General features: G+C 37.3%; 1 protein-coding gene across 6 annotated transcripts in view; it reads left to right on the top strand.

Moving 5' to 3' along the window:
• The window catches only part of MCTP1 (multiple C2 and transmembrane domain containing 1), a 565,543-nt gene that overhangs the window by 176,087 nt on the left and 370,355 nt on the right, over positions 1-19,101 (top strand). Inside the window, exon 1 of one of the 6 annotated variants that reach the window (XM_040241508.1) lies at positions 16,958-17,650. The exons of 3 other annotated variants lie outside the window; for them this stretch is intronic. In XM_040241508.1, the coding sequence (XP_040097442.1) occupies positions 17,594-17,650 (57 nt within the window). In that variant the 5' untranslated portion in view covers positions 16,958-17,593. Of the gene's footprint in view, positions 1-16,957; positions 17,651-19,101 lie in introns of those variants that run through there. 2 more of the 6 variants (XM_040241506.1, XM_040241507.1) reach the window with 2 other exon arrangements.

Below are 19,101 nucleotides of genomic sequence, written 5' to 3' on the forward strand. Positions count from 1 at the left end.
AGAGCAGGGGCTACTGCTTACTTTCTGATCAGTTATCTTGATACAAGTATGTGACTGGCAGTACATATACACAGGTGGAAGAAACTGGAACCTATTGTACAGAGTGAAGTAAGCCAGAAAGAAAAACACCAATACAGTATACTAACGCATATATATGGAATTTACAAAGATGGTAACAATAACCCTGTATGCGAGACAGCCAAAGAGACACAGATGTATAGAACAGTCTTTTGGACTCTGTGGGAGAGGGAGAGGGTGGGATGTTTTGGGAGAATGGCATTGAAACATGTATAATATCGTATATGAAACGAGTCACCAGGCCACGTTCAATGCATGATACTGGATGCTGGTGCACTGAGATGACCCAGAGGGATGGTACGGGGTGGGAGGAGGGAGGGGGGTCCAGGATGGGGAACACGTGTATACCTGTGGCGGATTCATGTTGATGTATGGCAAAACCAATACAATATTCTTTATTGTAAAAAATTTATTGTAAAAAAATTTATTCTTTGTTGTAAAGTAGTTAACCTCCAATTAAAATAAATTTATATTAAAAAAATGAACAGAGTAAAGATGAGAGCTCAGGGCACCTTCTTTGCCCAAAGGTAGCACTATAAAGTTGAAAGTGGTTTGGATGCAGTTATTTTCACAAATCCCTGAGTTGTCACTGCTCTACAAATAACCCAGCTGGGCACTTTACTCCTGACCTTGTTGTTCTTTTCCTTGCTGTGTGGTCTTTTCCTCCTAACTTTGACGGTGTTCTTGGCTCTTGCAATGCCTGGAAGGTGTTCATCAAACCAAATAAAGAGAAACAAAAGCACTTCTGTATGCCAAACATCTTGAACTCCTTGGAGGAAATGCATTATAAAAATCTAACATAAATAATAAAATAAAAAGTAGTCTGCTTGATAAAAACTGATCAGTAAGAGGGAAAGCAAAAAAAAAAAAGTGCTAATACCAAGAATTTTTTTTACAGATAACTTCGGAGTGGTTGTGTGGTTGTGTATTATGAAAAGAATAAAGAAATATTTAGAAAAAATATGTCTAGTATATAGTATTAATGTAAAATTTAGAAATTCTTAAAAATGGTAAGGCAAATGTTATACTTGAAATATTGAGAATTGCTTATAATTCCATATTTTATATGATAAAGCAGAACTGTGTTTGAATTTATAGTTCAGTACTTATCAAAATCAGATTATTAAGGTTTAGGCAAAATAATGTATCATCTGCTTATGAAGAAATGTGTAGTGATTTTTCACACTATATCTTCTCAGTCTCAATTTATTTGTATCAGGGATGTTTCTCAGTTTATATGTACAAACTATTTTAACATTCAAAAGTGAATTCTTTAAATTTTTTCCTTCAGTTTCTTAAAGGGATATTGGTATTTTTAATTTGGTAATTCAGTGTTGCATAATTTACCTTATGAGTCAAGACTCCTTTATAGAGTCTATTAAAGTTCCAGGAATAGAACATTTCATTTATTGATTTACTTGGTAATTATTTAATGTTTTTATAAAGTTAAACTATTCATGATCTTGAGGGGATTACAGTTTAGTGGCATAGACATCAAATTGGAAAAAAAGGTAAAAGTTCTGGGGTATAACTTGATCAGCTTTATCTTGTAGAAAATTCATGTGGGATGAGCAGAAACAGAAGACAGCAGGCAAGGAAAACAGTAAGAGGCTACCCCAGTTGGAGTTTTATGTATCCCACTACCCCAAAGCTTAAAGACTGAAGACAGCATCAGCCATGTATTTTGTTCACCAGTGCATACGTTGGGCAGGGCTTGGTAAGATCAGATTGTCTCTGCCATGCATATCACTTAACTGAGGACTAGAGAGCCTTCTTTCAGGATGGTTTATTCAAATATCTGGAAAGTTGGTGCTGGCCATTGCCAGGAAGCTCAGCTGCAGCTGTAGCCCTGGTTTTTCTCCATATGGGCGTCTGTATGGGGTACTTGCCCTTCTTGTGATATGATGACTGGATTCTAAGAGCAAGCCCAGGAGGGAACCAGATGGTCCCTTACCAGCTTTCATGACCTGCTCTCAGAAGTCACACAGCATCACATCTGCTGTAGCACAGTCTTGCTCAAGGTCAAGGAATCTCTCATCACCTGCTGATGGGAGGCGTGTCAGTGACATCGTGAGAAAAACATGTGTCAAGGGAGATTTTTGTGTGTGCCTCTTTGGAATCCATGCACCTACAACGCACATCGTCTTCACATGCCAAATATACTCTTCTTCCCCAAGACCCTCAAATCTAAACACCCGCTAGTCATTCGTCATTTAAGGTCCTGGTGAAGGTTAGACTGCTTCAGTGTCATTCTTTTAGCACAGCTCTTAAATCTAATGAACTGTGAACATAAAAGACAAGCTGTCTGCTCCACTGTTTTCTACTCTCTTCTCTTTTTTTAAGCTTTATCGATGTGTGATTGACAAATAGAAATTATATGTATTTAATGGTGTACAATATGATATTTTGATGCATGTATACATTTAAAATGATATCACAATCAAACTAATTAATGCATCAGTCACTTCATATAGTTACTTGTCTTGCATGTGGTGAGAACATTTAAGATTTACTTTTTAAGCAAATTTCAAATATACAGTATAGTATTAGAAACTATAGCTACTATGCTGTACACTAGATTCCCAGAACTTATTTATCTCATACAAGTGAAACTTTGTGTGCTTTGACCAACATTTCCCCATTACCCCTACTCCCCACTATGGCCAATTTTCAATAGCAAGACAGACATAGATAAACTGCTGAAGACACACCTAAAGAGGAGAAAGCAAGAAGCATGTAGTATTAAGCACCCCATAGCAATTAAGAAACTTAGCTAGGTTTATGCTGCCAGGTTCTTCATTAAATTTTCTTCATTAAAGTATATTCCTACTGCTGGCAGCTGTCTTGTCCAGCTCTTTGTGTGTGTGTGTGTGTGTTTGTCTGCATTTGGAATCAGAGTAATAACAGCTTTGTAGAAGTACTCTTTCTTCTTCAATTTTTGCAATAGTTTGAGAAGGCTAGGTGTTAACATACACACCCACACACGAAAAAATGTTTGGTAGAACTCACCTGTGAAGCCATCTGTCCTGGATTCTTTTTGTTGGGAGTTCTTTTTATGCTGATTCAATTGATTCAATTTTATTACTGACAATTGATCTCTTCATATTTCCTCTTTTTGTTTCAGTCTTGGGAGACTGTACATTTCTAGGAATTTATCCATTTCTTCTAGGTTTCCATTTTGTTGGTGTGTAATCATTCATAGGAGAAGGCAATGGCACCCCACTCCAGTACTCTTGCCTGGAAAATCCCATGGACGGAGGAGCCTGGTAGGCTGCAGTCCATGGGGTCGTTGAGGGTCGGACACGACTGAGTAACTTCACTTTCACTTTTCACTTTCATGCATTGGAGAAGGAAATGGCAGCCCACTCCAGTGTTCTTGCCTGGAGAATCCCAGGGACGGGGGAGCCTGGTGGGCTGCTGTCTATCGGGTCGCACAGAGTTGGACACGACTGAAGTGACTTAGCAGCAGCAGCAGCAATCATTCATAGCAATCTCTTATGATTCCTCTGTTTCTGTGGTGTTAGTTGTAACTTTTCTTCTTTCATTTCTGATTTTATTTCTCTTTTTCTGGATGAATTTGGCCTAAGATTTACCAATTTTGCTTATCTTTTCAAAGAACCAGTTCTTAGATTCATTTATCTTTTCTATTTTTTTACTCTATTTCTGCTCTTATCTTTATGATTTCTTTTCTTCTACTAACTTTGGCTTTTGTTCTTCCTTTTCTAGTTTATTTAAGTGTAAGTTTAGATTGTTTATTTAATATTTTTTCCTTTTTCCTGAGGTAAGTTTATATCACTGTAAACTTCCCTGTTAGAACTGCTTTTGCTGCATTCCATTTGGAATTTCCAAAATTCCATAGATTTTGGACCATTGTGTTTTCATTTTCATTTGTCTTTAGATATTTTTTTATTTTCTCTTTGATTTATTCAGTGACCCTTTTGTTGTTCAGCAGCATATTGTTTAGCCTTCAATTGTTTGTGTTATTTGCAGTTTTTTTTTCTTGTTCTAGTCTCATATTTTGTGATTGTAAAAGATGCTTGATATAATTTCAGTCTTAAATTTATTGAGACTTGTTTCATGTCCTAGCATGTGACCTATCCTAGAGAATTTTCCATGTGCATTTGAAAAGAGTGCATATTCTGCTGCCTTTGCAAGAAATGTAAATATATTTCTATTAAGTCCATATGATTTGATGTGTTATTTAAAGTCAGTGTTTCCTTGTTGACTTTCTGTCTGGATGATGTATGACTTCCTGTCCATTGATATGAGATATTCAGTTCAGTTTAGTTCAATCGCTCAGTTGTGTCTGACTCTTTGTGACCCCATGAATCACAGCACGCCAGGCCTCCATGTCCATCACCAACTCCCGGAGTTCACTCAGACTCATGTCCATTGAGTCCGTGATGCCATCCAGCCATCTCATCATCTGTCGTCCCCTTCTCCTCCTGCCCCCAATCCCTCCCAGCATCAGAGTCTTTTCCAATGAGTCAGCTCTTCGCATGAGGTGGCCAAACTACTGGAGTTTCAGCTTTAGTATCATTCCTTCCAAAGAAATCTCAGGGCTGATCTCCTTCAGAATGGGCTGGTTGGATCTCCTTGCAGTCCAAGGGACTCTCAGGAGTCTTCTCCAACACCATAGTTCAAAAGCATCAATTCTTCAGCACTTAGCCTTCTTCACAGTCCAACTCTCACATCCATACATGACCACAGGAAAAACCATAGCCTTGACTAGACGGACCTTAGTCGGCAAAGTAATGTCTCTGCTTTTGAATATGCTATCTAGGTTGGTCATAACTTTTCTTCCAAGGAGTAGCGTCTTTTAATTCATGGCTGCAGTTACCATCTGCAGTGATTTTGGAGCCTCCAAAAAAGTTCCCTAATACTGTGTTACTGTCAGTTTCTCCCTTTATACCTGTTAATATTTGCTTTATGTATTGAGGTGCTCCTATTGTTGGCTGCATATACATTTACAGTTGTTACATCTTTTTTCTTGGATTGATCCCTTGATCATAATGTAATGTCCTCCTTTGTCTTTTGTCAGTGTTTGTTTTAAAGTCTGTTTTGTCTGACGTTGGTGTTACTATCCCAGATTTCCTTTCATTCCCATTTGCTTGGGAGACACTTTTTCATTCCCTCACTTTCAGTCTGTGTGTCTTTAGATTGGAAGTGAGTCTCGTATAGCAGCATGTACTTGGGTTTTGGATTTTTACCCATTCAGCCACTTTATGTCTTTTGAATGGAGCATTTAGTCTATTTACATTTAAAGTATTTATTGATGGGTATACTTATTGCCATTTATTAATTATTTTCTGGGTGTTTTGTAGTTCTGTTTTTATTCTTTTGTTTTTCTTTTGCTTTCTTCACTTATAATTTAATAACTACCTTCAGTGTTATATTTGGATTCCTTTCTTTTTGTATGTGTGTGTCTATTCTAGATTTTTAGACTGTGGTTACCATTAAGTTCATATATAGCAGTCTCTATATATAAATGATTACTTTAAGTTGATGATCTCTTAACTTCAAACTCATTCGAACAACCTGCATTTTTACTCATCACCCCCATATTTAATGTTTTTGACATCATATTTTACATCTTTTTGTTTTGTGTGTATTCTTTAATTACTAATTGTGGATATAAATGATTTTAGTTTTGTTTTTTAACCAGTTAATCAACTACCTGTACTGCATATTTGCTTTTACCAATGATATTTTACCTTTTGTGATTTTTATATTTCTAGTTGTGATCTTTTCTGCTTAGAGAAGTCCCCTTAACATTTCTTGCATATCTGATTTACTGGTGCTGAACTCTTTTAGCTTTTGCTTGTCTATGAAACTCTTTATATCTCCTCCAGGTCTGAATGGTAACCTTGCCAGGTAGAGTATCCTTTGTTGTAGATTTTTTCCCTTTCATCACTTTGATACACTCACTTCCTCTGGCCTGGAAAGTTCCTGCTAAAAAGTCAGTTGAATGTCTTATGGAAATTCTCTTGCATGTAACTAGTTGCTTTCCTTTTCCAGTTTTTAAGTTTCTCTCCTTGTCTTTAATTTTTGCCATTAATACTGTAAGTTTTCTTGGTGTGAACTTCCTTGGCTTCATCTTATTTGGGACCCCATGCAGTGATTGTCACCATCTGCAGTGATTTTGGAGCCCCCCCAAAATAAAGTCTCTCACTGTTTTCATTGTTTCTCCATCTATTTGCCATGAAGTGATGGGACCAGATGCCATGATCTTTGTTTTTTGAATGTTGAGTTTTAAGCCAGCTTTTTCACTCTACTCTTTCACTTTCATCAAGAAGTTCTTTAGCTCCTCTTCACTTTCTGCTATAAGGGTAGTATCATCTGCATATCTGAGGTTATTGATATTTCTCCCAGCAGTCTTGATTCTGGCTTTTGCTTCATCCAGCTAGGCTTTTCACATGATGTACTCTGGATCTAAGTTAAAAAAAAAAAAAAGCAGGGTAACAATATACAGCCTTGACATATTCCTTTCCCAATTTGGAACCAATCTGTTGCTCCATGTCTGGTTCTAACTGTTGCTTCCTGACCTGCATACAGGTTTCTCAGGAGGCAGGTAAGGTGGTCTGGTATTCCCATCTCTTGAAGAATTTTGCACAGTTTGCTGAAATCCACACAGTCAAAGGCTTTGCCACAATCAATAAAGCAGAAATAGATATTTCTCTGGCACTCTCTTGCTTTTTCTATGATCTCTGGTTCCTCTGCCTCTTCTAAATCCATATTGAACATCTGAAAGTTCTTAGTTCATGTACTGTTGAAGCCTAGCTTGGAGAATTTTGAGTATTACTTTGCTAGCGTGTGAAACAAGTGCAATTGTATGATAGTTTGAACATTCTTTGCCATTGTCTTTCTTTGGGATTGGAATGAAAACCGACCTTTCCCAGTCCTGTGGCCACTGTTGAGTTTCCCAAATTTGTTGGCATATTGAGTGCAGCACTTTCACAGCATCATCTTTTAGAATTTGAAATAGCTCAACTGGAATTCCATCACCTCCACTAGCTTTGTTCATAGTGATGCTTCCTAAGGCTAACTTAACTTCACACTCCAGGATGTCTGGCTCTAGGTGAGTGATCACACCATCATGGTTATCTGGGTCATGAAGATCTTTTCTGTAAAGTTCTTCTGTGTATTCTTGCCACCTCTTCTTAATATCTTCTGCTTCTGTTCGGTCCATACCATTTCTGTCCTTAATTGTGCCCATCTTTGCATGAAATATTCCTTTGGTATCTCTAATTTTCTTGAAGAGATCTCTAGTCTTTTCCATTCTCTTGTTTTCCTCTATTTCTTTGCATTGATCACTGAGGAAGGCTTTCTTATCTCTCCTTACTATTCTTTGGAACTCTTCATTCAGATGGCTATATCTTTCCTTTTCTCCTTTGCCTTTTGCTTGTGTTTAACTTGGGTGATTTTCTCTACCTGCTCTTCCAGTTCACTGATCCATTGCTTTCTATCATCTAACCTACTGTTGATTCCTTGTAGTGTATTTTTCATTTGTTATTGTATTCCTCATCTGTTCAGACCTTCTTTATACTTTTTAACTTTATGTTAAACTTCTCATATCTTCCAGTTTATTGAGAACCTCTATTATTATTCCCTGGAACTCTTCATGAAATAAGTGGCTTATCTCCACCTTGGTTTTTTTTTTTTCCCCTGAGGTTTTGTCTTGGTACTTCCTTTGGAACATATTCCTCTGTCATCATCTTGATTGATCCTCTGGTTTATCCTCTGACTTGTCTCTATGCATTAAATAGGTCATTTCTATTTCTTGATCCTGGAGAAGTGGCCTTATGTAGGAGATGTAGTCTGGTTGTGCATTCCCCTCTCTCACCAGATCTGCATGTGTTAGGGGTGCTGCCTATATGGGCTGCGTGGGCCCTTCTGTTGTGTCAGGGATGACTGCTGTTGATGTGCAGGCAGGCAGGGCTGGCCCTCAGCCTGGTTGGCTGTGAAAGCTGCTGCATGCAGTGGCTGCTTACCTGCTGGTAAACAGGGCCAGATCCCAGTGCATCCCGCTCTGCAGCCCTGGAGTGCATAGTCCTGGGCTGGTTCTGACTTGCTGGTGGGAAGGGCTGGGTCCTTGGCTGGCTAGCTGTGGAGGCTGGGGAATTCCCTGGTGCTGCCCTGATAGAGGACTCAGATTTTTAAAACCTGCTCTTTGAACAACCATGGAATCTTGCCTCAGAAATCACCTTGAAATTCCTAAAATTGTTTTATCAAATGGAGACAGTGCAAGGAAGAAAGGCAGTAGAAACAGAATGAAAGAGAAATATGAAGGGGCCCCAGGGGAGGGGCCTGAGTGTGGGGTGTGTTAAGAATTCTGAGGCATAAACCTAGACAAGCAGTAATGTTAGGGGAGTAAGCTATGCTTTGATGACCAGACTGCGTGAATTGTGTAAGTTAAGATGGAGTGCTGCAGAGAGTAGAGAACTGAAATAAAGAAAGCTTTGTAGGCACTGTTTCTTTTTGTTGAGTGCCAGTTTTATCAGCTGGTTCAGAAGAATGCTGTGTCTCTCAAGATGACAGGTTCTGCAACGAGTTTATTAACTTAATCAAACAGTAAAGACCATAGGGGAATGAAACAGATCTCACACTTAAGCAGATCTTCTGAATTCAGGATTGAATTAACATTTTAGACTCTGTCTAAGAGGGTCTAAATTGGATTGTTTTAGTGGTATAGGAACCAATGAAGGCCTTTTCTCACCACTTAAATAAAAGAGTTTCCTTCACATTTCCTGCATGAGTCAGAAGGTGTTATTTTTATCAAATCAATTCTGAAGTATTCTTTTTAATAAAAGCAATTTATGAATTTGAAACTTCCATTTTAAGTTTAACAGAAAGTTTGGTTTCAAGTAGGATGTATCCACATCAATTTCATTATATTCAATGCACTTTTATTCTGAAATTAAGCTTGTTCAATATCTAAGAAAAAAATGACCTTTAAATTAAACTCTGGAATATTTGCTCATCTAAGATTTCTCAAAGGTATTCCTATCTTTACTTCCCAGGATTTATAAATGCAGAAATAAAAAGTATTCCTTTAATTTCTTCTGCATAGTGAGGGGGAAAAAGTGTAGAATTAAATTTGTCACCCTCCTTGGATATGTCTCCTAAGAATAATTGTATCTAGGCCTGTAGTATTTTATGGTGGTTACTTGCTTCATAATTCTCAGATATAGAAGAATTACAGTTTTTCTATATGGTATATAATAAAGAGAAATGATATGGCATAAATTTTTTTACCTTGTTTTTATACCTATCCTTCTGAAAACTTGCACTTACAGGAGTATAGAAATTAACATTTGAAATTGAAATCTTCATCATTTCTTCCAAGGGAACATTGTAAAAGTACGACAAGACTGAAAGCATGGACTCTGGAGCAAGACTGCCTGTGTTTGAATCCTGGTTATACAGCCACCTACTAGCTGTATAATCTTGGGCAGGTTACTTAACTTCTCTTTGCCTCAGTGTCCATATCAGAACAGGAGTATTTTCGTGCCCACTTCACACTGTTATTTTCAGAAAGAAATTAGTTAGTATTGGTAAAGTACTTAGAATGGTACCCAGCATATATGTACATAGTACATGTTTGGTGTGAAAAACAATGAAGTGAAATAAAGTATACAGGCCACAGAGTGCAGTGTTTAAGGGTGTGGATTCTAATCCCAACTCCACTACTTGTTACCTGTGTAAATGTGGTCAGGTTGCTTAACTTCCTTAAGCCTCTGTTTCCTTCCTTGTAAAATAATTGCTGAAGATAGTATTAGCTTCTCAGAGTTTCTGAGGATTAAACGGGATGGTCTTTAGCAAGCACATAGCGCAATATCTGTTTCCTAGCACCGATGATTACAAATAAGTGTTATCATTTCTGTGCATATTCTGTCTGTGTTCTTGGGTTTTTTCTCTTTGATTCTCCGCTTCACACTCCTAGGTCATTTCTGGACCTTCATAGGACCAGATAGGGATTCTCTGAAAGGTGTGGCGATGGGGGCAGAGTAAGGGTAAAGGTGGTTGTAAGATAAATACTTAAGCTCCCATGAGGCCTTGCAGGGCAGACTTGTCTTAAGGGCATTTGTCACTCTCCGTCGTCTGGCCCAAGACCTTATGGGCCCAGAAACCAGAGCTGTCAGCAGTTCCGGAGCCCATCTGTCCTCTAGAGCTGGGCTTCTATTAACAAAGCTCATACGATTGATGTACAGAACCAGAATGACAATGCTTCCCTTTACAACGAGAAGTGAAACCGCTGGGGTGTGGTGGCTCGTGTTCCCAACCCAAGTGCTTTTTGTGCCTGGAGACAGGCCACCTCTCTAACCAGGCTGCCAACTTACTAACTTTTATATTGGGAGACATAGCTGCTGCGTAGATCCTCAGGTCCCTCAGCTTCCCAGCATGTTCTCCCTGAAGTCATGTAAACAGGATACCAAATTCTAATCAGAAAGTAACGTGATGGAAGGTAGCACATGGAGTCAAAAGACAGTTGGTTCTCAGACTCATAGGTTTAATGGAATTAAAGGCAGATTTATAATAAAAAGGGGCATGCCACTAGCCCAGAGCACCCTTTCCCTGAGGGTTTTCCCTGAGCATTTGAGTGGTCATGGACTATGCTTGCTTCTGAGGTGGCTTCGTACCTGTTTCTTGGTCTGGACTGTCTTCCTATTGGCAGAATCAGTTCAGAGCATGGTCATATCTGAGAATCCGAGACTGGCACATCTGGCCTTCAAAAGCTTTAGTTTGTCTCATACTACATAAAGGTGAAGATTTAAAATTCAGGAGTATTCACGTGACTTAAAAAATTGGAAAAAATATTTGAAAAACCCAGAGATCTATCCTTCCTGGGTCCTTCCCACGTGAGGTCAATTCTCTGGAGCCCAGTAGAGACTGTCCCCTGTGGGTGAGGCTTTGCTGCTGCCTCTCAGCCCCTTCTGCCAGGCCCCTGCCAGGTCCATGACATTCACTCGCATTTCCTGCTGGAAATGTGCATGCCTCGAAGCGCTTGAATTTGTATCGTTCTGACAGTTAAACTTGCCTGTCTTACTTATGTGCTCTGACATTCTGTATTTTTATTTCAAAGATTTATTCTCAAATGGTAGTCTTATTTTCTCATTTCCAGATTCATTTTAATGTCGGCCCCCCAAATAACTAATTGCAAACACGTTTGAGTTTGTAAGTCCTAGAGGTTACAGTGATAGAAGACTCAAGTGTAAAGCTCGTAGCTTCAGGAAAGTGGATACCCTTAATCTTTCCACAGGAAATAGATGACGCTGCCTGCCCCCCTTCTCTGTTTCTAGATCAAGAGTCCTTTCTTACTCCTAGGTGAAGAAATTAACTACTCTCATATTCTATACTTTTTAAAATGCTCTAGATATTATGTGCATTGAAAGAAAAATAATAGGAACATTGTATTTACAAAAGTGATAAATATGGATGCTTGGTTTACAGATGTATTTACGATGGAATTTCTTTAAGAAATAAGAGATTATTTTTAGCTTCAATATTACAAATTATTAATAATCAAATATAGGAAGCTTTGCCCTTTGTTATGATTCTTAAGAACTGCAGGGTTTTTGCTGTCTCTGATGAATTCAGGAAAATGTCATTATATAATTGGATTATTGATTGTGAAAAGAAATTAGCTTTCCCAAGGAAGCATATTTCTTTTCCCAATGAATAACCTGCCCCTTAATTCCTGTTAATCTTCTAAATAGAATTAATTTATGAGTGATCTATTTGGGAAAATAGATTTGCTTGAGAAAAGAGAAATGTCTGTTGTAGATCTTCCTATATCTCACAGGTCTATATACTATAAATTTAACTACTTGGTATTTTGAATAATCCTTAGGGTACAAGGTATTAACTTATTCTTTTCTCTCTGCTTCATAGCATCTTGTATAGATCTCTTATAATAACATTTACTCCATCTTAATTAAACTGCTCCTAAATTAAATAATGAATTACCACAATCTCTAGCACATGGTTATTTCTCCATTTCATCATCATCATTTACTTAAAAAGTTTTTTCCTCAATTAGACTTCCTATTTCTTGATTATAAGGATTACTTCGAGTGTGTTCTCTCTTAAAGATTGCTTCAAGTATGTTCTCTCTAACCAGTGTGGAGCACATAGCAGATACTCAGTAATTGATGAACTGAACTCATTGGAAATAGTTCTTCTCAGATCCCTTTTAGATGTGCATTCTGACATTATTGTTGGGAAAGCTTCAGGAAGAATGGCTAAATTTTCACCATTCTTTTGACTCAAGAAATTTAGATAAGTAACTAAAAAAAATAAAGTTTTAAATTAAACATAAAAATTAAAAATAATAAACCACGAAAAGTATTATAAACAATGATAAAACAAGCTACACCCTGAAAAGTGATTTCTGTAGTTCATATAATTGACAAAGAAGTTGAACTGTAGTATATGAAGACCGCCCAAAAGTAAGTAAAAGAAAAACAACCCGTTAGGGAAGAGGCCAATAATAATTAGATCAGATACTCAACTTCAGCAGTAATTAGAGAAACCAAAATTAAAATGCTGAGATTCTATACCCGTCACAAACAAATGACAAAAATGTCAGAGTCTGGAATATCAGTACTGTGGAGATGGTAGGAATCTAGAGTAAGAAAGACTCTTGTGCATTGCTGGCTGAATTGTAAATTGTCTAATTATGTTGGGATGCAGTTTGACAGTTTCCAGTAAAGGTGCAGGTGTCCATATCCAATGACTCTACAGTTCTGTCCCCTCTTATTACAATCCTGTCCACCTCTTGCACATGTTCAAGAATTAGAGTAGCTTAATAGTAGCAATAGGGACTTCCTTGGTCCCTATAGTTGGGACCAGTGGTTGGGACTCTGTGCCTCCAATGCAGGGGGTGCAAGTAATGACCTCTGGTTGAGGAACTAAGATCCCACATGAAATCATTTTAAAAATTAAGAAAAATAGTAGCAATAAATTAGAGATAACCTAAGTCTACCAATAGGGGAATGGTTGTATGAATTGGAATGCTATAGAGCAATTAAAAAGATTACACTGTGTAGAACTATTAATACATATAACTTCAAGATAATGCTAAGCAAAAAAATAAAACTAAAAATTAAAGCATCTACATGTCATGCTACAATTTTATGAAGCTTAAAATATACAAACAAGTATCTTATTTATGGATAAACACATGTTTAATGGAAATATAAAAAGATGCATGGGTATGATAAAAGATAATCCTATAGAGTATTTACCTAAGGAGGAAATGGGGTAGGCAGGAGCATATGGTGGCTTTAATTGTATCTGAAATGTTTTATTTCTTCCAGGAAATCTGAAGCAAATTTTGCATTATGTTAAGGTTTTCAAGAGAGTCAACAGACTCTGTAGGAGGTTTAAGTTATCAGGATAAGTAGGCTTTGAGAATAAAATAGAGCAGTATACTCACTGCCTGGCAAACACATCAGTGTGTCAGCACTATGTAAATTCCAATCCTGGTTAGCTTTACTAAACTTGAAAAGGGCCTGACTCCTGTCTCAGACTGAGTACCATTAGCTGTGTGATTTTTAAGGAAGGAATACTGTGGAAACCCAGAGGAATACAAAAGCATGGGTGGTACCTAAGATAATGTGAAGATTTTTGAGGACTTGATCGAGCCAGAAAAAAACAAACCAAAGTTTAGATTTTATACTGGAGTAGGTAGCCATTTCCCTTCTCAAGGGATCTTCCCAACCCAGGGATCAAACCTGGGTCTTCCACATTGCAGCCAGATTCTTTACCATCTCAGCCACCAGAGAAGCCCCAGTTAGGAAAGCAATTCTGCCCAATTCAGAGACCAGAAGCCTTTCACTGAGCAAATAATAGGCCAGTTTATTTACAGTGATCCAAGACTAACTAAATTAATGTAAGGCATATTATTATGAATATTTGGCTGTCAATATGTTGACAGTTAAATAAATTGAAGCTATATTTTTATGAAGTCAATGAAAGAAATTTCAAGAGGCCAAGAGGAAAAAAAAAAAAATCAAAGACCTTAGCCGATCTTAGAAGGTACACTGGAGGGCCTCCTGTAGCTTGCTGTGGGTTCCTGTCTCTCTCTGCCCTCTCATTGTCTCTCTCTTGACATATCTTCTAGCCACACTGAAAAATTAGATAATGCATAAGTTTGGACTGACGGAGAATGGAGAGAGTGGTAGAGAAAAGCACTCTCATTTCTGTTACTTTGCTTTAAAAAAAAAAAAGTAAGAGTAGCCCATTTAGAGTGAGAATAATGTAGTACAGTAGAGAAATATAAGATATCAAACTTATTTCACTTTAAAGAGTAGCATATTCTTTTCAGTTTGCCTAAGGGGTATACAAATTCACTTTCATTTCATGAGATTCATGCAATAGGTAATAAACTAAGTGAAATGACTGGCTTTCTCCTTTCCTCCCCCAGTCACTCTCTTATTTCAAATCTCTTTTCCTAGACATAACCATTTGTCCACAGTTGGTGTGCAGTCATCCTGGTCCTTTTCGATGACTTTGTATATAAAAATTTATGTACCCATAACTGGGATAATGTATTTTTCTGAAACATGTTATTTCCATTGAATGTATTTTAGGGAGCTTAGCATGTCAGTGAATCTAGATAGCATTTTAAAAAAATTAGCTATATAGTGTTCCTTAGTATAGTTAACTCATTATTTAACACTTCAACTCTTCATGGCCTATTGCAAAGTTTCTGGTGTTTTACTACTACAAAAAATTCTGCAGTGAATATTCTAGTACATCCATATTACCATAAAGGGCAAATGTGATTTAATGAATGGCAAGATCTAGGAACTACAGTAACATTGTCCAGAATTTTCTCTTCTCATCTTTGTTATTTTTCTTGGGTGGCCTCATTTTCAGAAAACCTTACTTTGTGTGGTAGCCAATATGTCAACCAGCAGTTCCACACTTACATTCTATTGACTTTACAGCCTCTCTGTCAATATCAGCAGAAGTGCAGGGGTTGGCTCTTGCTTCACCAGCTTGGGTCCTGTGTCCATTCTTGACCCTGTCACTGTAGTTCTGTGGATAATTTATACCAATCAGTCAAGCCTGGGTCACATGCCCACTTGTGGGGCTGGGTCAGCATAGTATAAACCACAGGGATTGAGAGAGAGGGCGGAATGGGTGGTTTGCTAGATAAAAATCAGGATTATGATACTAGAAGGAGGAGGTATGTGTGCTGCTCAGGCAAATATATAATTGTCACTACAAATGTCTCATAGATAGTGTTTTGTGTTTTTGTGAGTAGAAGATAGACTTACTAATGGTATCCAGATTTATGTCATAAGGACCAAAGGATTCTTATAAGTATCATTTCAAATCTTTGCTAGAGTAATGAAAGAAGTCTATTATTTATATTTAATATTGTGTGTGAAAAGAGAACACATTATAGATTAAGAATCATTAACACTATGAAAGAGAGCTTGTTTTTTGGTTCAGGAAAGTATTACTGAATGTGTTTGCTAAATATTCAGTGATAATAATAGATTGTATCAATGATATGATAGGTACCTAGTCTTAAAACACATTTGTTAATATTCTATTATTTGCCAACTCTTAGTACAGGTTCTATATTTTATTTATTCATTTATTAGACAATGTTGATTAAACTCTGCTATGGACTGGTCACCATGCCAGGGGCTGGGAATAAAATACTGACTACAACAAGTTCCCTGCTCTCACGTTTCTTTCATTCTTGTTAGGAGCCACAGACTATCAATAAGTAAATAAACAAAGAAGAAAATTCCAGGTTGTGATTTACCATGAAGGAAATATAAAGAACATGAGATGAAAAGTAACTGGGGAAGGTCATTTCAGGTAAGGTGGTAAAGGAAGCCTTCCCTGAAGAGACAACATTTGAACTGCAACCTGAGGACTAAGAATGAACCCCAAATTCTAGATCTATGTTATGCAATATGGTGGCCACTAGCCATGTGTTCAGAGAAGGCGATGGCACCCCACTCCAGTAATCTTGCCTGGAAAATCCCATGGACAGAGGAGCCTGGTGGGCTGCAGTCCATGGGCTCCTGAAGTCAGACACGACTGAGTGACTTCACTTTCACTTTTCACTTTCAAGCATTGGAGAAGGAAATGGCAACCCACTCCAGTGTTCTTGCCTGGACAGGAAGCCTGGTAGGTTGCCGTCTCTGGCGTCACACAGAGTCAGACACGACTGAAGTGACTTAGCAGCAGCAGCAGCAGCCATGTGTTAGCCTCTGAGTACGCAAATAAAGCTAAGTGAGATTAAAATGTACTCTAAATGTAAAATATACATGAGTTCCCCAAGGCTAGTACAGAAATTGTAAAGTAATTTTATATTGATTATAGATTAAAATGATAATATTTTAGATATATTAGGATAAACATTATCAAAATTAAGTTTACCTGTTGCTTTTCCCTTTTATAATCTGATTAAAATGTTTAAAATTGCATATGTGACTCAGTTTATCTTTCTATTGAACAGTCCTGCTCTACTTGCTATTATTGATATGCATGTTTTCATCTTTTTGTTCTTGCTGATGGCAGTTGAATTTATGTAGTAGACTTCCAAGGATCTAACTCTATAACATTTACTGACTGAAATGTCCAAATATAATAATTCAACATGTGATCAAATTTGATACAGCTGAGAGTGAAGACGTATTGGATGGTGGGGAAAGCAGAGAACATTGCCGCAGTTGCTAGAGCAGTTCTCTCATTAGTCATGTTCCTGTGGAAATGTTTGAGAAAAAGATAAAGGAAGACTCTGAGTTGGAGAGGTAGGCAGAGCTAGCAGTACAAGGTAATGACAGCGTAGGACAGGATTTCTGTGGGAATCAGAGATAGCAAGCCACAAAGACCTATTTCCATTCTCTGCTTGGTGAGGAAGATTCTATTGTGTTCTGTGGAATTGCCACTTCTTGAATATTAAAGTAAGAGTTTGATCCTATACTGTTTGCACTGATGAAATGTTAGTGAAACTCTTTTTATATCCCTGTCAGATCAATGTTGGCAAGTTCACTCACATTTAATAACATTACATGAATTCATTGCCGAGAGTAAGCAGGGTCATTTTTCTCTGAGCCATGCTGTTATTCAAACTTCCATTTGTGGTTTGTGCCATAGGGAAGAAGGTGATGATTTTGAAAACGCACATCTGATTTAGCAGGTGAAAATTTTCAATTTTAGTTTGTAAACATTTGAGACCCCTAAATGTGATGTTTGTTATGTAATTTAACAGTTTTGCGGGGGGAAACTCCATCCCTACTGGTTTGAGAGAGAGTTGAGTCATATCCTGTGAATGTGAAGCAACGGTATTTAAACATCACGGGTTCCTCTTACTTTCATTCTAAGTCGCTGCTGTTCAGAGCAGCAAGTGTTCTCTGCAAAGAGGCTGCTACTAGCCCTGAGAGGAGTACAGCCTCTCGCTGGGATTCAGTAACGAAAGCCAAGTCTGAAGATGCAGTTCTGTCACTGGAGTGAAAGATGTTTAGTTTATTTCTAATCAACTATGCTGTATAGCTGCAAGCTGAAAGGTGCCTGTAATTTGCCAGTTATTTATAATAAGGTAAGTGTTATATTTTGATTTACTCACTGTATTGTGGCAGCCTTGAATTAACGTGGCTGTTATAGAATGTGATCATGCCTCAGAAAATGCCTTCTCACAGGATCTTAAAGGTGGCTTGGAGATTCTCGTGCAAATAATTTTGAATTTATGGTACAGCCCACTTATGAGATACTTAATAGATTGATATTGCTTGCATGATAGTTTTTAATGATCAATATAGTGCCTGAGATGTGAAAACATTGTAGTAGCTTTATATTGTTTTTAAGGATTAAGTAGTACCAGAATCATTGTTTTTCTTCTTGCTACCCTGTCATCTTGGTTAAAGGTAAAATGTAAATGCATAAAATTCCTATGATTATATTTGGATTTTATTTAAAATAATGATAGCTCAATAACTGTATTTCTCCATTACAAAAAAAGTGGTCTTTAGTGATTTTTAGAAAGTTGAAAAGTAGTGTCTCTTGCTTTGACTTTTTATTTAAGTGAAAGGCCATCATCTTTAAACTTCTCATCTGCTTGTTTCGAATTTTATATGAGTTTATTATCGTAAGCCTGTTTCCTGAGCTGTTGTTGGAGACACTCATATATACATTGTATGGATGGGGAAATCTGTGGATTAGAGAATTGGACAAGAGGTTTGCTTTTGAAATTCTTGAAGATTGCTGAGGAAAGGTGGGAGTGGAAAACAGGAATGTTTTCTTGGTTTTTTATTGATTAAAGAAATGGTATCAAATCAGAGCTAAAGGTGTATCTGGTATCATATCACTCTGGATAGTCATATCTAAGGCATTTGAATTCTTCTGAAGTAGAAAAGGTTAATTTGATTGTGAGAGCTACAGCTGTGAATTTGTGAGATGTTGATGAATTGAAGGGATTTTCTATCTTTAGTGACAGTTGGTATTAGAATACTTTTTCTTCTTAATTGACCCACTGTCATGCTTAGAGATTATTTCATTTTCTATTCAAAATTATGCCCACTACAAAATTGCTAGACTCTAACTACAACTTGGAGGTTATTTTCCATTAGATATATACATTTAATAACTCATGTTTTGCAAAGGCTGAAGTGAAGGCATGAAATTTTCCTCTTCTGTGAAGGGGAAATTAGAATTAGTTTAGCTTCCAAATATTTAAAGGCAGTATTCTGAATTAGAAAAGGAAAACTTCAAACAAAATGACTTAGCACTCTGAGCTTTGGAGACCTTGCATAGTAAAAAGGCACATATCCCAAAAGATGAGAACACAAGAGGTTATAAATAGAACAACCTGATGTTTGATATATAGAAAACTCTGCTTTTATGCCTGGACAAGGGTAGGGCTATTCTGTTAAGTATGCTCCTTGAGACTTTTTCCTTATGCTATATGTGAATTAGGAAATATCATTAAAGCGATAGAATATAATAATCTACATCAAGACAAAATCGTATCTTAATGACACTGTTTCCGATTCT

Source organism: Oryx dammah, unplaced genomic scaffold (genome assembly GCF_014754425.2).
Source record: "Oryx dammah isolate SB20612 unplaced genomic scaffold, SCBI_Odam_1.1 HiC_scaffold_5, whole genome shotgun sequence".
Taxonomy (NCBI): Eukaryota; Metazoa; Chordata; class Mammalia; order Artiodactyla; family Bovidae; genus Oryx; species Oryx dammah.